General features: G+C 38.8%; 2 protein-coding genes across 2 annotated transcripts; one reads left to right on the forward strand and one right to left on the reverse strand.

Moving 5' to 3' along the window:
- Positions 1-405: 405 nt before the first annotated feature.
- LOC117931107 (tubulin alpha chain-like) lies at positions 406-2,356 on the reverse strand. Its single transcript, XM_034851981.1, has 4 exons — positions 2,147-2,356; positions 1,817-2,051; positions 1,357-1,727; positions 406-1,249 (listed from the first exon to the last, which is right to left on the reverse strand). The coding sequence occupies exons 1-4, from the start codon at positions 2,237-2,239 to the stop codon at positions 596-598; spliced, it is 1,353 nt and encodes a 450-aa protein (XP_034707872.1). The 5' UTR covers positions 2,240-2,356; the 3' UTR covers positions 406-595.
- A 7,168-nt stretch (positions 2,357-9,524) lies between these two features.
- LOC117929968 (ABC transporter B family member 19) lies at positions 9,525-16,895 on the forward strand. Its single transcript, XM_034850412.1, has 10 exons — positions 9,525-10,047; positions 10,143-10,197; positions 10,590-10,765; positions 11,095-11,295; positions 11,683-11,942; positions 12,031-12,347; positions 12,436-12,659; positions 12,752-13,571; positions 13,668-13,909; positions 15,457-16,895. The coding sequence occupies exons 1-10, from the start codon at positions 9,799-9,801 to the stop codon at positions 16,663-16,665; spliced, it is 3,753 nt and encodes a 1,250-aa protein (XP_034706303.1). The 5' UTR covers positions 9,525-9,798; the 3' UTR covers positions 16,666-16,895.
- The last annotated feature ends 3,326 nt before the right edge of the window (positions 16,896-20,221 follow it).

Genomic DNA, 20,221 nt, shown 5'->3' on the forward strand with positions numbered 1-20,221 from the left:
TGACTTTGTTTGAGCATTATGAATCTGATTGCTTTGCTTTCCTAGTGGCATAAAATCCGATAAATTGGATTTATCCATGATAGGCGCTACTGTATGACTTTGTTTGAGCAGCATAAATGCATGGATCAGGCACGCCAATAACATAGTTGACCTGTAGAAAAAGCCCCCAAAAAGTTGAGCTCATGAATACTATGGGGGGTGGGGGATCGGGTCTTCAACAGTCCTGCTCTTACTTTTGAATTCCTAAAATTGCTCAGAGTTTTGAATCCTGTTGGTATTGAATTCAGGCTACTGGGTTTGATGAGTTTAGGTTTGAGAATTGAGGATGGTTAACCAAAATTGAATCCCATATCATTGTTAATGTTCAATCTCAAGAGCAGCAGATATAACAGCAGAACAAATGAGTGAAAGAGGACAATCTAAATGGAAGATTGAAACCGAGTTTTCATTCACTAGAATTAATTTGGACCTAGAACAGAATAAGCCAAGAAAGCAACAAGCACTAAGCTACAATTGTAAACCCTAATGAATCCCTCCATTGCAGACCAATGAGACCATTGACTTTCAACTTCAGAACAGAAGAGGATAACACCATCTAGTACTCATCACCCTCATCCTCTTCGCCTTCTGCAGATTCTGCCCCAACCTCCTCATAATCCTTTTCTAAAGCAGCCAGGTCCTCCCTAGCCTCTGAAAACTCCCCTTCCTCCATACCCTCGCCAACATACCAGTGCACAAAAGCACGCTTGGCATACATCAAATCAAACTTGTGATCAATCCTTGAAAACACCTCAGCAACGCTAGTGGAGTTTGATATCATGCAGACTGCCCTCTGAACCTTGGCCAAGTCTCCCCCAGGAACCACTGTGGGAGGCTGGTAGTTGATTCCACACTTGAACCCAGTAGGGCACCAGTCCACAAACTGGATGGTCCTCTTTGTCTTGATTGTGGCCACAGCTGCATTCACATCCTTGGGCACCACATCACCCCTGTACATCAAACAGCAAGCCATGTATTTTCCATGGCGAGGGTCACATTTAGCCATCATGGAAGATGGCTCAAACGCACTGTTGGTGATCTCTGCAACTGAAAGCTGCTCATGGTAGGCCTTCTCGGCTGATATGACTGGGGCATATGAAGAAAGCATGAAATGGATTCTTGGGTATGGGACTAAATTTGTCTGGAACTCAGTCACATCCACATTGAGGGCTCCATCGAAGCGGAGAGATGCAGTCAAAGAGGAAATCACCTGTACAGATATCAGTTCATATATCAACAAAACTTCCTCCTCAACATGCAATTACAAACACTCATGTTGCGGAAATGACTTAAGGGTGAGTGAATCGATCATCCAACCTGAGAAACAAGCCTGTTGAGATTGGTGTAAGTGGGTCTCTCAATGTCCAGCGATCTGCGGCAGATGTCATAGATGGCTTCATTGTCTAGGAGCACTGCAACATCAGTGTGCTCCAAGAGGGAATGAGTCGACAAAACACTGTTGTAAGGCTCCACAACGCTGGTGGACACCTGAGGGGAAGGGTAAACAGTGAAACCCAGTTTCGATTTCTTCCCATAGTCCACAGAAAGCCGCTCCAGAAGCAGAGATCCGAGACCTGAGCCAGTCCCACCACCAACAGCATGGAAGACAAGAAACCCTTGAAGCCCAGTGCAGTTGTCAGCAAGCTTTCTGATCCGGTCAAGACACAGATCCACGATCTCTTTCCCAACTGCCAATTGAACAAAATGATAATGTCAAGTGGAGAACTCCCCAACCGGGGTTTTCAAGAATCAAGCCGAAAGAGGCTAGAAATCTTACTTGTATAATGGCCTCTGGCAAAGTTGTTGGCAGCGTCTTCTTTGCCGCTGATGAGTTGCTCCGGGTGGAAGAGTTGGCGGTAAGTCCCGGTCCTCACCTCGTCGATGACAGTGGGCTCCAAGTCAAGGAAAACAGCCCGAGGGACATGCTTTCCGGCTCCGGTTTCGCTGAAAAATGTGTTGAAGGCGTCGTCTCCACCACCGACTGTTTTGTCACTGGGCATCTGTCCATCAGGCTGCAGAAAACAACAAAACCCAGAAAGCAATTCATTCAGTACCTCAAAAGTATTGCAAAAGCCAGTCTTGGAACTTTTTCGAAGCGAAACCTCACCTGAATGCCATGTTCAAGGCAGTAAAGCTCCCAACAAGCATTCCCAACTTGGATTCCAGCCTGCCCAATGTGGATTGAAATGCACTCCCTCATTTTTCCTGCCTAAGAAAAGAAATATTACACAGAGAGATTGAGAGAGAAACTGGGAGAAAGAGAGCGGGGGCTGCCACAGACGTATACGAAGACGTCAAATGGAACAGAGAATGTGAGAGCATGGGAATGAAGGAAGCTCTCTCTATATAGAGAGTATAGACAGTTGTCAAGTAGCCGTTTGAAAAGGCTAAAAATTAGGGTGCAGGTGGTGCCTTTTTTTTGAAATTTGAAATTTGAATATCACCCATCCAGCTGCGTTTCTGACCGTTATGCTCATTTGGGTGGGAACCTCCCGTTTTGAAATTTGAATTGGGCAGCCCAAATTAAAGTTGGATTGTCCTTAAGGGTCTGTTTGGATCGTAAGACCACCAATTCTTCTGTACAAATTCTTGGGCTTTTGAAATTCTTGTCTGCTTGAGGCATGAGTAGTTTGAATGTGGAGGGTCCAAAGTCGTTAAGTCTATTCTAGTACAAATTTACATTGAATCAATTGCATTTCAAAATAACAAGTGCCCATCTCAAGAAGTTTACATCCCAAGTAGTTGAATTTGCTAAATTCAAGTTGGGCCAAGGCAAGGGAAGCACACCCTACTAGCCCAATGGGCCTGCATGCCAGAGCATGGTGGATTTTGCTTACTAGTATAGCTTGGGCTCTGGGCCCTTTGAGATGACTTTATCTAAATGCTCTTTCCTAGACTGAGGACTGCTATTTAGTTAATAAAATAAACTTTTGAATTAAATCGATAGCTTAACACAATAAAATCTTGATTATCGGAAAGTTTTAAGTACTTAGAATCGACATCAAGCCGATTCACTTTATTTAGAGTGTGCTCAAAGTTTAGAGTTCTTCGCAATTTGATATGGTCTCATCATTGTCTGATTCAGAGTATAAAGAAACATCTTAACAAGTGAACCAGGCCCAATTCCCTTGGAAGGAGACACTAATAAGGATAAGAGCCTTAGCGTACTAAAATATCATTATTTTAGTATTAGATATATTTTCAAGTTCCGTTTATTATCGTTGATCCTCACAAATTTTGTCATAAATATAATATTTTTTTCAATAAATTATTACTTTTTTTTTATCATTTTTTTTAATAAGTTTTCATCTACTATTACCCACCTTTTTTTGTTTAAATTTTCTTCTTATATTAGTCAATAAGTTTTAAGAATACAACCCAAAATCCAAGAATAAATACTATCATTGATTTGGAAATTAATTTTGAGAGCAAGAGCAAAAGCAAAAGCAAAAGCAAAAAGCACAAAAAAAAAAAAAAAAAAGCATGTTTCAATTGAGCTAACGCCCTACTTTAACCCGGATCCTAAGTAGACAAAGCCATAAAAAAAGGGTGTAGGAAGAGAATTATAGAGAGAAATACAGAGAATGTGACACCATACTCAGTGACCCTCCAAGGGCTCACCAGCTATGCCCTTACTTTACGGCCATAGACCCATCCATGTGAAGAATCATTAGCAGCTTAAAAGTAAAAAGTATCTAAACACAATTCAATCCTATCATTCCTCTTCCAAAGCTTTTCTTCTATACAAGTCATGGGACACATGCATTGCATTTCCAAGCTTTATCTATGCTTTACAGACATTCCAAGTGTTCATCCTCCCCTCTGGAATCCATACTTTACTTTCCCTGCCCAAAGCAAGGGCCATGCTCCAAACTCCAAGCTCCAACCTGTGCACACAAATCCTAGAACTTGGCCTAATATTTGAAGACTAAAAATCTGATAGTGATTTTAAAAAACACTTCTAATATTTAAAATTTTTTATGAAAAAAATTACTTTGAAGTGTTAAGAAAAACTAGAAACGCTTCATAGAATTATCATCAAACAAATTTTAAGGTCTATTTGGTAGTATTTTTTAAAAACGCTTTTAAGAAGTGTTTTTAAGAACTCTGATTCTCACAGGAAATCAGGAGTGAGCACAGTAGTTTGTTGACTTTGTCACAATTCCATGAGCCTAAAGTACTGTTTCTCTCAAATGTTGATTCAGCAGAACCCTAGCATGAAAGTATCAGTGGAGTCACTTGTCAAATTCATGACGACTACTCATTGAAACTAATTGCATTAGGGTGTCCATATGTCAAAAGCTACCCGATTTTGCGCTTGATCATCATACCTTGTCATGCTAATAATAATTAGACAACAAAATGAAAAGCTCTAAAGGTATGGAGCAATAAGGTATATGACTTGGTATAATTAAGATAATGACAGGTTGCAGAGGGGCCCTAAAGTGGTATTGTGGCCTGTAAGTTGGAGGATTTTGGTTTTTCAGGAGCAGGGCCAGGCATCATTTGGTCATCTGTAGAAAGGGTTGTGGTATACATCATGATTAATTTGTACATACAGCATTTGGACATAACAGTGGTATTGTTAGCTGGGTTATGAAAGATGGACTGATTCTCTAGATTTTTCTGGGATTTGGGGCTGTTGCTGCATGTGATTTGTCCATGTATAATTCTTGTTTGCATTATAAAGAAAGGGAAATGAGGTCATTCCCTGGATTGAAAATTGACCATGGCATAGAAAACTTGTTCAGAACAAGAGTCAAGAAAACAAAACAAATTCATTTGAATGTCATAATAGGCAATGTCACCTCATCAGGCATCTGCGTACCAACATGTATTTTTTTTCAAGAATATGATCATGGATTAGGTGGGAAAGATCAGCACAAATCGACAATTATTCATCTATTCATTCACTTTATATATATGTTTCAGTTGGCTTAGGCCCCCCACCCCCCAGGCCCCCAGCCATGGTCCCAAACCCAAGAATGTAGTCCATCAACTTTTACACCCCAGGCCCCCCCCAAGTGTGGACCATGGCTCCTCCTGCGTTAAGCCTCAGTTTCCTTCTTTTTTTCTTTTTTCCCGGGTTTTGACTAGTTACACTGGTTTCTGATCAGATTGGTGTGGAACCATATTTGAAGCCTTGTGATCATGTTGGGAGATAATGATTTAATGGTAGTGTGAAGCCATGGAGGATCTGGATGTGCCCTCATGCTGCAGAGGATCATTCAGTTTGATATTATATTGAGAAATGGAGGTATCTAAACCCTAATTCTAGAAGCATAGCACATGCAGCATAGTGTTAGTGAAACTTAAACTAGGTCTAAATTCACCAAGATGGATCTGGTGTCCCCAAAAGTGGCTACAACACAACCAAAGCCACTTCACCTTATTAATAATATTATTATTATTTTGAAAAGAAACTTTGGCTTAAAACCATTCTGCCCATTTTATTATACTCTCTACTTCACATTTTGCAGATATTAATGCCACTGTGAAGCCAACTTTAGAACCATTGAGGGGCCAAGAGACCACAAGTACAATTGAGTGTCAAAGGACTAGCAGACCATTTTCCTCCTCTTTGTGTCCTTTGATCTTAGCTTTTGACAATGAGCATCTAGCTTAAACTATTGGATAATCACTTTAAGATGATTAACTAACTTGGGAAAATTAAATAACTAAGATTTGTCAGTGTCCCTAGCATGCCTTCTCGCGCGCTGTCGCATTGATGACACCTATCGGAAGAGAAGAGAAGTCGAATCTTTGAAAAAAAAAAATGAAGTACCATTTTGATGATTCAAAGGGGTATGATAAAGAAAACTTGATGTTTTATGGTACAATTTTTTTGTATTAGGGGTTAGTTTGGTTGTAATTAAGATAATGGTTTGGTAGAATGCTTCCTAAGAAGATGCCAGTCACAGGTTTGCAAAATATGAAGTGTCCAAACTAAGGTCATAAAAATATACTATTATGTGACATAGGGTTGAAGACCAACCCTAGAATTGGTTGTTCCATCACATGCATTACTAACAATATACACATTTTCTAGAACAAATTTTGATTCCACCCTTATTCCTTCACTTTGGGTTAGAACTTGAGCTACACACTAGGTTATGGCATGTCAAACCAAAAACTATGGACTTGTCCTCAAATGTTCTAAAAAGTAACTTGTTTTTAGAACAAATTAAAAAAAAAAGGGTTTTTCTCAATATTTGTTAAACATATTTTCTAAGTTAGAAATTCATTTTCCGGCATAAAGAACTGAAAATTATTTTCACGAGTAGTTACCAAATTAGGCCTATAATTCAATTCTAAGTTTTTATCGTTAAGAATTTGAATTCTCAAACCGTATTAAATTAGAGTTAATTTCACTCACATTTCCTAATGTTTGAACTAAATATACTTAACTTCATTCATTTGAAATTTTGCCCAAAACCTTCCTTACTTTAAGTGAGAGAGGTACATGAAATTAACCGATAAGAAGGATAAATGAGGTTTTTAATGAAAATTTAAATCGATAAAGGGCTTGGTGTATTTATCTGAGATAAGTGAAATTAACCTTACAAAATTACTAATTACTTCAAAAGGATGAGTTTATATCTGAAATGTGAATATTGTTTTGAGTCCAATCTAAACTTAAATTTAAGCCCAGAAAGGGGGGCCCACGCCCAAGTCCAAGCCCAATGGCCCAATAAATCAAATGAGAATGAGGCTGGGGGCCCAGGGCAGCATGCAAGCCAACTAGTGCATGTGGTGTGATTGACAACAGGAAAGTGGATGATTGCGCCCTGAATGTGACCTGGGAGACAATTACTAAAACAACTTTTGGAAGCTCATTTTCAAGACAAGTGTTTGCTCACACTCCCCATAGTGACAAGGATATGGTCACAATTTACAAAGTGTGTGAGTGAGGTGATTGGGTTGAAAGAAAAAAACAGAGAAAATTTCACATGATTTTGCCACCTGACCTACCCCAATGCCAATTTCTTTTGCCGCAGAATCATATGCTTGGAATGATAAGGATGACATCCCTATAAACCCCCAACCACAACATCACCATGGATTGATAGTGAATGTTGAATTAATGTGTGGATGAGATCGTACAAGTCTAACAAAACCTTGTGCAATAATTGTTAGAAAGCGTTGGTTTACATTTGGATTAAATCTAACCCTTTTCTATTAATCAAGACTTGTTATCTAAGAGATATTTTCCAGTGATTTTTACGAAAACGTTTCTATCACTAATGGTTTTGTCAATAACATTTTTCATTAAAAATATTTTAAAGAAAATCACTCGGTGCTCAGATATAAACTTAAAAAAATTTATATAATCAAAAAATATTTTAAAAAAAAATTATTTATGAATTAATTATTAGATTTTTTTTAAATGTATTGAATGTTTTTATACGACTTTCAAAATTAGGAAACATTTTTAATCTTTTTCAAAATCGATTTCAAACGAACTAAACATGATCAATAGATGCATGGATGAGGACAACTTTGATTTTTGTTACAAGTTAAAAAAATTTAGTCCACAAGTAAGGAATATGTCGAAGCATCCTTATCACATTTTGTCATAAAGGGGAACACATAGTGGTGCACAAGGTTAGGACGTTAGACATGGGCCAAACTTAAGAAAATTTGACATTTACTATAGATTTGTGGAAATTATTGCTTACAATCAAAATATTTCTTCCACCCAACAAATGAAAATGGTCACTAGACACAACCCACCAGTCAATCAGTCACCTAAAAGAATTGGCTTTAACTTTAAGAACATGGTCTTCAAGTGAGACTCATGCACTGGTTTTTGGGCTTAGAGGCAGTCAGTCTCCTAGACAGAGCACTGTTCAAGAGACAAAATGAGACAATGGATATAATTGAGGGGTAGAATGTATTGAACTCTAATATTTTCCATTGAAATTAGAATTTAAGTTCAAATGTATTCAAAGGGCACAAGGATGGGAAATTCCAAAAAAGAAATTCCCAAGAAAGGACACTAGAAAATTTCATGTGGAGACATGGTAAAATAATATAATAGTTGGGAAAGACATTGAAAAAGATTTGACATTCATGTAATATTAGGGAACAAAACAGTATGAATCCTTTCAGCAAACAGTAAAATTTGGTGGGACAATAATTTACCTTTAAAAATAAATTTATAAGGTTGTTAAGGACTAGCTTTATTATAATATTTGATCAGATCGTGTTATTAAAGTATTTAATCCTTAAATGGGGCATAATGGTGTAGCCTATCTCATTTCAATCAAACAAACAAAATCAAAGAAAGTTCCAACAAACATAAGTGAAAAATTCTAAACATTTATAATCCCGATGTTGTACATGTATATATGATGTAATGTAATGTAAGGAGTTTGTATCAAATTAATAGAAATCCGTATAGGCGTGATATAAGAAACTTTCTTCCACGTTTCGACTTTATGTCTTATGTTTTATATTTAAGTTCAATTCCATTACTCTATTATTTGATCTTATTTATTTCTATCTGATATATTGATTTGTATCTCTTTTAATAACTTAAATTTTATAGTACGCTTTCAAAAACTTGAATCGTATCTTTAATAGGTGTCAATTTGATATCATACAATGTTCCTAATCTTAAAACTTATTTAAATTCAAAAAAAAAAAAAAACAAAAAAAAAAAACAACAACAACCAAATACCATTTAAAAATAATTTCTTATATTTTCAATATGACTTAAGCATGATTCATACTAATTATGTTATTTATGAGTACGTTTCCGATAAATAAATAAAAAAAAGTAAAGATAAAAAAGAAAAAAACTTACAAGAAAATTTTTACAAATATTACTTATTAAAATATAATATATCATCCATTTCTTCTTCTTATTATAATTATTTATTGTTTTAAGTGAATATTAGTATATTCCTTTTAACGTAATATCTAAAAATATCATAGTTTATTAAAATTTATATTTATGATAACTAATAAGATATACGTATTTTATTCCAGGTAGTCTAAATATTTAATACTAAAAATAAATATTTACATTTTAATCACAATAAAAAAATTTATTTTTTATTTTTTTGGTATTTTCATATCTTTATCACATTTATTATACTAGTGGATACGTTTTTCTTATCTTTAATCACATTTTTGAAACTTTACTCATACCTTTTTTATAACTTGATCATGTTTTTTATGCCTTTGATTATAATTCATATGTTATGATGAAACTTTTACTTTATACATGTCCAAGTATGATTGTTGGATATGCAAAGTTACTAAATTAAATTTGAAGAACTTACATTCATAATTTAGAAAAATATTTGGTATGTGACAAATATTTATTTTAAAGTAGAAAATAATATATATATATAGAGAGAGGAAGAGAGAGAAGAAAGCAAGGAGAGTAACAATTGAGATTCCAGTTAACTAGGGACCAAACTGTATTATTTACAAACCCCAGTTAGGTGAAGTCCTCTCCAGTCTCCACCTATATAACCAGCCTCACTCCACTCCACTTCCCTCTACGCTTTGCCTCTCGTCTCCCTGCTTTTCTCTTTTCTTCTCCGGCCACTGGCCTCAAAACGCTGCGTTTAGGACTCATAAATCAACCCGGGCCCACATTCTCAGTGGTTGATTTCTGGTTCAGCTTCACTGCTTCATTGAGTGAGGGAGGATCTGTGAATGGTTGGCGGTGGGCGTGCTTGATTTGGTTTGTGGTGTGGTTTTTTGGGGGCTCGTTTGTGGGGAGGCGAGTGGGGTTGGGGTGGAATGGCGGAGGGTGGTGCGGAGGCGAAGGCGTTGCCGGAGGCGGAGAAGAAGAAGGAGCAGAGTCTGCCGTTTTACCAGCTGTTCTCGTTTGCGGACAAGTATGATTGGATTCTGATGGTGTCCGGCAGCGTCGGTGCGGTGATTCATGGCTCGTCCATGCCGGTGTTCTTTCTTTTGTTTGGAGAGATGGTGAATGGATTCGGGAAGAACCAGACTGATTTGAGCAAGATGACTGAAGAAGTCGCCAAGGTTCATTCATGCTCCGATCTAACTATCGTGTACACACCATTTTTGTATTGGTTTCAGATCTCAGATCTCGTCTCTTTTGTTTCTGATCATTGCAGTACGCTCTCTATTTCGTCTACCTCGGAGTGGTGGTCTGCATATCATCCTACGCAGGTGAGCCCAAAAGCGATCAACCCGCCTTTTCTCATTCCACTGCCCACCCATTTCCGTTTGTTTCCCGAGAAAACCACAGGAACGAGAAAAGAAAAGAAAATTTACAACCCAAGTTTCTATACGGGTAGTCCAAGTAAGCAGTGTGCCAGTTCATTACGGTTGGGTGGGTGCGTGCCGGCGCACGTGGTTCCGTGGACCGACCCTCGTCGTTTTCCTCTTATCTCTTGTCATTCTCAACATGTTTATTTTGACATTATCTCAAAACAACCCCCATCTCTATCACAGCCCCATAAATGTAGTTTCTCGGAATACTACTTTTTCCCATGATCACTATTCTTATACCGTCAAAAACAACTGAAAACTCACCCTCAAGACCTCTTTAATTTTTACAGAAATTGCATGTTGGATGTACACCGGAGAGAGGCAAGTGAGCACCCTGAGGAAGAAGTATTTGGAGGCTGTGTTGAAGCAGGACGTGGGCTTCTTTGATACAGACGCTAGAACAGGGGATATTGTTTTTAGCGTTTCCACTGATACACTGCTTGTTCAAGATGCCATTAGCGAGAAGGTCTTGTTTTTGCGCTCTCTCGGTTTTTTCTGTTTTTTTTTTTTTTATCTTCTAATTTGCCTTTTCTTTTGGTTCATGTACTGTTAACTTGAAATCTAGTACTTGGTGAGGCATAGTGTTAAATTGGGAAAAAAAGGCTCATCCGGGTAGTTGAGTGGAGCATTAATGCGGGTCCCATGGAGTACTGTGATTTTTTCAGGTGGTGCACGGTAGCAAAACCAGTGTTAGCGTGCGCCAGCTTGTGTATGGTGGCGTTTGTGATGATGAGTTGCTGTGATTTTGTCTGGGATGGTGGAATTTTGAGAATTTGTGTGGTTTTTGGATTTCAGGTTGGGAATTTCATACATTACCTGTCCACTTTTCTGGCGGGACTGGTGGTTGGTTTTGTATCGGCATGGAGGCTGGCATTACTTAGTGTGGCAGTGATCCCTGGAATTGCCTTTGCTGGGGGCTTATATGCATATACGCTAACAGGACTAACGTCCAAGAGCCGGGAATCGTATGCAAATGCTGGCATCATTGCTGAGCAGGTGAGAAACTTCCTTCATGTCCTGACTTAGTTCTGTATAGTTGTATGAATTATGCCTTTTTGGTGAAAACTCCACTTGCGTTGCTTGGCTAAGTTACAGGCAGTGAGTGTATGACCCATTTGTTTAATCTTTTCTCTAGGTTTCCTGATGAGCTTTTGACATTTTGTTTCATTTCAACCATGACTGAGAAAGGCCAAACTGCTCTAGAATATCTTCCTTTTAGATGCAAACAACATTTAGATTGGTCCTTAAAATCTATGAACTTTGAACTTCTGGCAACATGGTTCTAAGGGTTCACATATTAAATATTTGTTCTGTTTAACTGAAATGTTCCTCTAAACTGAATGGTTTGTAAGGGATTTGATCCATTACTGCCTTTCTGTGTAGGCCATTGCACAAGTTCGGACTGTTTACTCATATGTTGGTGAGAGCAAGGCACTCAATTCTTATTCAGATGCAATACAAAACACATTGAAGCTTGGATACAAGGCTGGGATGGCCAAAGGCCTGGGACTAGGATGTACTTATGGAATAGCTTGCATGTCCTGGGCCCTGGTTTTCTGGTATGCTGGTGTTTTTATCAGGAATGGACAGACAGATGGAGGGAAGGCATTCACCGCAATTTTCTCAGCCATCGTTGGTGGCATGTAAGATCCCAATTTGAAATGTCTACTTTTCTCTACAGCTGGTCTATAAGCATTATTTGTAGTTAACATCACAATTGATTTGTTACAGGAGTTTGGGCCAGTCATTCTCAAACCTTGGGGCATTTAGCAAAGGCAAAGCTGCGGGGTACAAGTTAATGGAGATTATTAGGCAAAAGCCCTCCATAGTTCAGGACCCTTCTGATGGGAAGTGCTTGGCCGAGGTTAACGGGAATATCGAATTCAAAGACGTGACCTTCAGCTACCCATCCCGGCCAGATGTTATCATCTTTCGAGATTTCTCAATTTTCTTTCCTGCAGGAAAGACAGTTGCAGTTGTTGGTGGTAGTGGGTCAGGGAAAAGCACTGTTGTCTCTTTGATAGAGAGGTTCTATGATCCTAATCAGGGTAATTAAGCAAACCTTCTCAAGTCAAAAGATTGAGACCTATTGCCATCAATGGATGGTTGTGCTGATATTTCTTACTGGCTGAGCAGGGCAAGTTTTGCTGGATAATGTGGACATAAAGACACTGCAGCTGAGATGGTTACGTGATCAGATCGGTCTGGTGAACCAAGAACCTGCGCTCTTTGCAACCACCATACTTGAGAACATACTCTATGGAAAGCCTGATGCTACAGCTGCTGAAGTGGAAGCTGCGGCTTCTGCAGCAAATGCTCATAGTTTCATTACTTTGCTTCCCAATGGGTATAACACACAGGTTGGTATACTACAACCTACATCGGTATTAAGTTGCAAATATGAATTTTATGTTTAAGTGGTTTTAAGGGTATATTCTATCTTCAAAACCAGGTTGGAGAGCGAGGAACCCAACTCTCTGGTGGCCAGAAACAAAGAATTGCAATTGCTAGAGCTATGTTGAAAAATCCAAAGATCCTTCTCCTTGATGAGGCAACCAGCGCCCTTGATGCCGGCTCTGAGAGCATTGTCCAGGAAGCTCTTGATCGTCTCATGGTTGGCAGGACGACTGTAGTTGTGGCTCATCGCCTCTCCACCATAAGAAATGTTGATACAATTGCAGTTATACAGCAAGGGCAAGTTGTTGAGACAGGAACCCATGAAGAACTAATTGCCAAAGCTGGAGCATATGCATCATTAATTCGGTTCCAAGAAATGGTAAGAAACAGGGATTTTGCAAATCCTTCAACCCGCAGGTCGCGATCATCACGACTAAGCCATTCACTGTCAACAAAGTCTCTTAGTCTCCGGTCTGGCAGTCTGCGGAACCTAAGCTATCAGTATAGCACTGGTGCTGATGGTCGGATAGAGATGGTCTCAAATGCTGAAACGGACAAGAAAAATCCAGCACCAGATGGGTATTTTTACCGGCTTCTAAATCTCAATGCTCCAGAATGGCCCTATTCAATAATGGGTGCTGTAGGATCAGTACTCTCTGGTTTTATAGGTCCAACCTTTGCCATCGTCATGAGCAATATGATTGAAGTGTTCTACTATAGAAATCCTGCATCCATGGAGAGGAAGACGAAGGAGTATGTTTTCATTTACATTGGAGCAGGCCTGTATGCTGTCATTGCATATTTGATACAACACTACTTCTTCAGTATCATGGGAGAGAACCTCACCACAAGAGTGAGGAGGATGATGCTTGCAGGTATGAAGAATCTGGGTCCTCTCCAGATATTTCCGTCTATTTATATTTGTTCACATTCTTGATGCTTATGATTTTTTTATTCATAATTTGCCTCAGCAATCCTTAGGAATGAAGTTGGGTGGTTCGATGAGGAGGAAAACAACTCCAGCCTTCTTGCAGCTCGTCTGGCTACAGATGCAGCTGATGTGAAGTCGGCAATAGCAGAAAGAATTTCTGTTATACTACAGAACATGACGTCTCTCCTCACTTCATTCATTGTTGCTTTCATAGTGGAATGGAGGGTCTCCCTTCTCATCCTAGCCACCTTCCCCCTCCTCGTCCTTGCCAATTTTGCTCAGGTAAATTCCCATTCTCTCAACCTACAATCTATTTTTAAATTCTCATAATCCTAGCTGAGTGACTCTCTTTCAACTTCTATAATGTATTTACTCACCTTGTCAGATCCCTGCAACTGGGTCTGATCTTCAGAATCTCTACCGAGTATCTCTGGCAGTAGACGACAAAAGCAAAAAATAAAAAAATAAAAAAATAACGTGCCACCACCCTGCTGCCCTCTTGGTGTCTACCTCTTTGAAAATCACACAAACCCCAGATATAATATACAAGGATTACACATAACGCCATAGAAAAAATAGCCAAGATTCCTCCCATCCATCAACTTCTATGCAGCACTGACGAGTGCCATTGTCATTGCAGCTCAGGCTAAGATGTCTCTTTTGTTTGCCTTGTTACCCTCCCCATAGTTTTTTTTACCATCCACCGACATCTCTGGGCAACGCGCAGTATGTGCACCAGTCCTCTTTCTGACTCTAGAGAGAGACCCAAGTGAAAAGGGTCTCACCCTTTTTCTTCCTCTCTCTAGGCACACAGAGAGAAAAAGAAAAGAAAAGCTTTGATTGCCTCATTTACTCTGCGTATAAGATGCCCATTGCTTTAAAGACTCGAGAGATTCTTCGCCCGTGATCATTTTCTTTTTATCATATATATAAATATTATTCTGGCAGATGTTATCTTCATCTTCTGCTATAGTTTTTCTCGGTCTTCTGAGTTTTCATGGAGGGTGTGTCAGTGGCAAGGCATGGCATGGCAGTGGAGGGTCTGAGCAGACTGCCATGAAAAACAACTTCTAGCTTACACGGGGTGCGCACCTACGCACCCCTCCCCATGGAATTTCCGGATTCAATAGAGCTGGACGGTGGTGTTTTTCAAACTGTAGCACTGACAGTGGTACTATATAATTCAGCAGTTTCTGTTATTTAATTTTGAGCATGATGTGTCCACAGTTGAATACAGTAATTGCTCAAGGACCTGCCTGCAAAACTTTATGAATATAATAGTCATGGCCTCATGTACTTATCCACATAAGAGAGACCCTTTCATGGTCCCACCAACTCCCTCTCCTCACCTTCCGCCTTCATGGTCATACCGTGACTGAACCATGTGTTTGAAATTGTATATATATAAATGTTTTTTTAAGTTCTAAACCAAGTCATTGCATTGGAATGATAGTGAGTTTTGGTTGTGTATTTAATGCTAACATGAGGAAATTTTGTTTTGGGGGGTGGGGGGTCATGGTCGCTAAACCCAGAAGGTCAGACCTAGGATGAAGAAAAATAAATAAATTAATCACTTCTTAATCTCTATTTTAAGGTACTTTTGACCCTCATTGAGTGCTTTACCCTTGAAACTTGAGATATATATTGTGATTTGAAGGAATTGTTGGACGCTTGGGACTTGTGATTTTGGGTCATGTTTGGAAACCCATTATTTTTGGTGGTTTGTCCTCTAATAATCCACATTTGTCTATTTCCTTAATCCTGAATTAGGTTGAATTATTTGTTGTACCCTGACAGTTAATCGGTTATTTGTTTTCTGCCTTGAACAGCAACTTTCTCTTAAAGGATTTGCCGGAGACACAGCCAAGGCGCATGCAAAAACTAGCATGATTGCAGGGGAGGGAGTGAGCAACATCAGAACTGTTGCTGCCTTCAATGCCCAAGAGAAGATACTCTCCCTCTTTTGCTATGAGCTTCGCGTGCCTCAGATGCAAAGCCTTCGTCGTAGTCAAACTTCTGGGCTCCTCTTTGGCCTCTCTCAGCTTGCTCTTTATGCCTCTGAAGCACTCATTCTATGGTATGGATCCCACCTTGTCAGCAAAGGGGCCTCCACCTTTTCTAAGGTTATTAAGGTTTTTGTGGTGCTGGTCATCACAGCCAATTCAGTTGCAGAAACAGTTAGTCTTGCTCCTGAGATCATTAGGGGTGGCGAGGCTGTTGGATCAGTCTTTTCTATTCTTGATCGTTCAACCAAGATTGACCCTGATGATTCAGAGGCTGAACCAGTTGAATCAATCCGTGGGGAAATTGAACTACGCCATGTTGATTTTTCATACCCTTCACGGTCTGATATCACAGTGTTTAAAGACCTTAACCTAAGAATTCGAGCTGGCCAGAGCCAAGCCCTTGTTGGAGCTAGTGGGTCTGGAAAGAGTTCTGTCATTGCATTGATTGAGCGATTCTATGACCCAACTGCTGGAAAAGTTATGATTGATGGCAAAGATGTCCGGCGTTTGAACCTGAAGTCTTTGAGGCTCAAAATCGGGTTGGTACAGCAAGAGCCAGCTCTCTTTGCAGCTAGCATTTTGGACAACATTGCCTATGGCAAAGATGGAGCAACAGAAGCAGAAGTAATTGAAGCAGCTCGAGCTGCCAATGTCCACGGCTTTGTCAGCGGGTTGCCTGATGGATATAAAACTCCAGTTGGGGAGAGAGGAGTCCAACTCTCAGGAGGACAGAAGCAAAGAATTGCCATAGCCAGGGCCGTCCTCAAGGACCCGACAATCCTCCTACTAGATGAAGCCACAAGTGCCCTAGACGCAGAGTCAGAATGTGTGCTACAAGAAGCCCTGGAGAGGCTGATGAGGGGGCGCACCACAGTGCTTGTTGCCCACCGGTTATCAACCATTAGAGGGGTGGACTGCATTGGAGTAGTCCAAGATGGCCGCATTGTAGAGCAAGGTAGCCACTCCGAGCTCATCAGCCGACCCGAGGGGGCCTACTCAAGACTCTTGCAGCTACAGCACCATCACATATGAGAAGAGATTTTGATAATTGTAGCAACATGGCCTCTGTTGGGTGTTGATTATGTTTGGGTCCCATTAACCTTTTGCTTTCATATTTTCCATTTCATGATGATAGTTGTAGATATATGGGGATGTGAAGAAGAAAACAAGAAGAAGAATATCAAGAGTACCCACTGCTCCATTCCCAATGGAGAAGGAAATATTATATTATCAATATCTATGGTGCATAAACCCTTGTGTTATCTGTCTGCTTAGTTGGGTGATTCATTACCCTTTGCCTTCTTTTCTAAGTTCTGTTATACGATAATACCCAAAAGGCAAAACCAACCCCCACACAATCCCACCTTTCCAGCCCCTAAAGAGAGACCTTTCCCTTGCCCCATTTCACCTTTTCCATTGCATGTGGTTGCTAATGTGTGCTCTTTTTCATTATAGATAAGGCCTTAAGGACATCTCTCTCTATCTGTTAAAAGCAACACCCAACAGAAGGGATTTATTTTTCTTAAATGTAAAGCTTGAGATGTGTTGATAAATGTCCCACATGGGACACATTAGGACCCTACCCTACAGTCTTGTAGGTGCAGATCACATGTTGCTTTTTGCCTATTCTCCCCAGCAGGTCAAGTGAGCTTCCAAAGTATACGGCTCACGTTCAAACTTTAAGCAAGCAAGGACAGCTTCTATGAGATTGGTTATTACATTCACTAAAAGGGTGATATATTATTTGTACTTTACTCTGTTCCAAATAATAGTCCAAGCCTCCTTTACCTCTTTTACAGTTCATTTATCATGGAAAAGGTAAGAAAAAAGGCGGAATAGTGGGGAAGTCCTTGGAAACTTAAAAGAAAAATGATCCCACTGAGGAGTGGGTCGCGCATGATTTAATGGACACTTGGCAGAGAAGCATCACATCAGTACTCAGACCCATTAGGTGCCTGCCTGCAGGCTGCAAATTTGTGGGTGTTACGTACTGAGTGCAGGTGACCCGTATGGGCTCGTGGCAATTGGCACAACCCAATTATTTGGGCTTTGGCTTCTTCTCTAAACCCATATAAAATTCCAAGCAAATTACCCATTATTATATCATAAAATTGGGCCTCAAGTGTGTTCACACATTCATGGAAAAGGACAATTAGCAGAGCCCATATTGGCGTTTAGCATAGGGCAGAGCTCTATCTTTCTGTTAGATTCTTGGGGGTCCCTCAAAAGTTGCTATTGTGATGGCGTGGGCTCTGTCAATGTTGACTGTTGGTCATGAGAAAATGGTCAGAGTCTGAAAGCTACAGCCCATTTTTTCAGGCCGTATTGCTTTGTTTGTTTGCTAAAAGGGGCTTTGATGGGTCTGTTCCGAAGGCATTGGTTGATTGGTTTCCACCATTTTTTTTGCAGCTGCGCCCAATACTCAATCACTACAAACAAGGGTTGTTCTATTGTGGTGACCCACTTCATCATGAACCTATTTTTTTCGGGGGCTCTAAAATTTTTGGGAATCGTTCTTGTTGATGGAAGTGTTCACACTAGACAGTTACATGGTAAGAAATTAAGAGCGCATGAGAATATTAAATAATGGTACTTAGTTTTGTCATTCACATTAAAAATTACTATGGTAAAAAAAAGTGTTACGAGCGTATTGACATTGAAAGTTACTGGATGATAAGGAACTAAGAGCTTGTGAGAACATCTAATATTGAGATTTCAATTATTAGTTTCACGATTCACTCTTGAAAATAGTTTTCACACTATAAAGTTATTATCTTAAAAGGTTAAGAGCTTATGAAAATGACAATTAGTGATATTTCAATTATCAATATCATAATATCTTTTCTTGATGATAATATTCACATTGTAAAGTTACTATGATAAGAGACGAAGAGCTCCTGAGAATATCTAATAATAACACCTCAATTATCAGTTAGTTCCATGATCTCTTTTCTTGATGAAAACGTTCACATTGTTGAGTTGTTACAGTAAAACATTAAAAACTCATTAGAATGTCTTATAAGGGTCTGATAATAGTGTTTAGACTAAAAAGTTATCATAGCTCATGGCTATGAGCTCATTAGAATATTCAACAATAACAATTTAATTATCATTACGATGATCTCCATTCTTGATGATAGTGTTCACACAGAGAATCTATCAATGAGATCATTCTTGATGATAATATTTACACTTGATTCATGTGTTTCTTGATAAAAAATATTTTTGTTATCATGTTCATCTTATAAAGAGGATTTAGGCTCTATCACCTAATAGGCTAATAACACTTTTTGTATCATACACTTAATAACAATCGAAGTACTAAATAATGTTCATAATATAAAAAATATGACTGCAATAGAAAGAAAATGATTAAAAATTTAAATAAAGTGACCACATATGAAATTCATAATGACTTGATTAAAATCCAATTGCAATTGATCCATATTTTTAGTACATTAGGTTGCTTAGTTTAAGTTGGTAACATTAAATACTTTTTTAATTGTGTTCCCTATAGAATTCTTATGAGCACTTCATGGATACCATGATGTATGCTAGAGATACTCTCTCCATCAAGCATGTTAGATCAACCTTAAACTTAACAGCGTTGAAGAAGAGGGTGTTTAAGAGTAAAGAAGATGGCTCAGGTCAAAGTTTGGCAGCTAGAAAGAGAATAGGAAAGAAAAATAATGGCAAGAAAGGTTGATCTAGAAATAAATCAAAGTCCATAGGAAATAACAAATGTTTCATTTGCAACAAAGAATGACACTATGTGAAAAAATGTTCAAACCATAAAGGAAAAGAAAAAGAGAAAATTTCTAATTTTGGTGATAGAACAATTGTAGAAGAAAATTTAGATATTGCAGATGTTCTTTCAATTACTATTAATAACTCAGGTGATGAGTGGATTCTTGATTCTGGATGCTCCTATCATATATTTCCCAATAGGGATTGGTTTAGTACCTACCAACTTATAGGTGGTGGAAAAGATCCTGTGGGAAATGATATAGCCGATAAGGTTATTGGAATAGACATAATTCGAATTAAGATGCATGATAACATTACAAAGACATTAACTAATGTAAGCCATGTTCCAAAGTTGAAGAAAAAATTGATTTCTTTAGGGACACTTGACTTTAATGAATGCACATATAAGGTTAGAGGTGGAGTTTCGAGGATTTCAAAGGGTACTCTTGTTATGATGAAAGGAAAGAAAATTGATAGTCTTTATAAATTATAGGTGCAACTACAGTTCCAACCTTAGAATCAATTTCAAATACTATCATATTGTGGCATATGCAACTTGGGCATATGAGTGAGAAATGATTGACGATTTTAAGCAAACAAGATTTGTTTGATGGACAAAAAATGGGAGAATTGGATTTTTGTGAGCATTGTGTGTTTGAGAAACAATGCAGGGTGAAATTCAATGTAGGTGTTCATAAAACTAAAAGTACTTTGGATTACATCCATTTAGATATTTGGGGCCCATCTCAAGTTGTATCACATAGTGGTAGAAGATATATGTTGACTTTTATTAATGATTACCCTAGAAAGGTCCAGATATATATCTTGAAACATAAGAGTG

Source organism: Vitis riparia, chromosome 14 (assembly GCF_004353265.1).
Source record: "Vitis riparia cultivar Riparia Gloire de Montpellier isolate 1030 chromosome 14, EGFV_Vit.rip_1.0, whole genome shotgun sequence".
NCBI lineage: Eukaryota > Viridiplantae > Streptophyta > Magnoliopsida > Vitales > Vitaceae > Vitis > Vitis riparia.

Coding starts and splice junctions, on each gene's coding strand:
- LOC117931107 (XM_034851981.1), bottom strand. CDS start 2,239: ATGAGGGAGTGCATTTCAATCCACATTGGGCAGGCTGGAATCCAAGTT. Junction 1,728..1,816: donor TGCCAGAGGCCATTATACAA/GTAAGATTTCTA, acceptor TTCAATTGGCAG/TTGGGAAAGAGATCGTGGAT. Junction 1,250..1,356: donor TCAACAGGCTTGTTTCTCAG/GTTGGATGATCG, acceptor ATATCTGTACAG/GTGATTTCCTCTTTGACTGC.
- LOC117929968 (XM_034850412.1), top strand. CDS start 9,799: ATGGCGGAGGGTGGTGCGGAGGCGAAGGCGTTGCCGGAGGCGGAGAAG. Junction 12,660..12,751: donor CCAATGGGTATAACACACAG/GTTGGTATACTA, acceptor CTTCAAAACCAG/GTTGGAGAGCGAGGAACCCA. Junction 13,910..15,456: donor TCCTTGCCAATTTTGCTCAG/GTAAATTCCCAT, acceptor TGCCTTGAACAG/CAACTTTCTCTTAAAGGATT.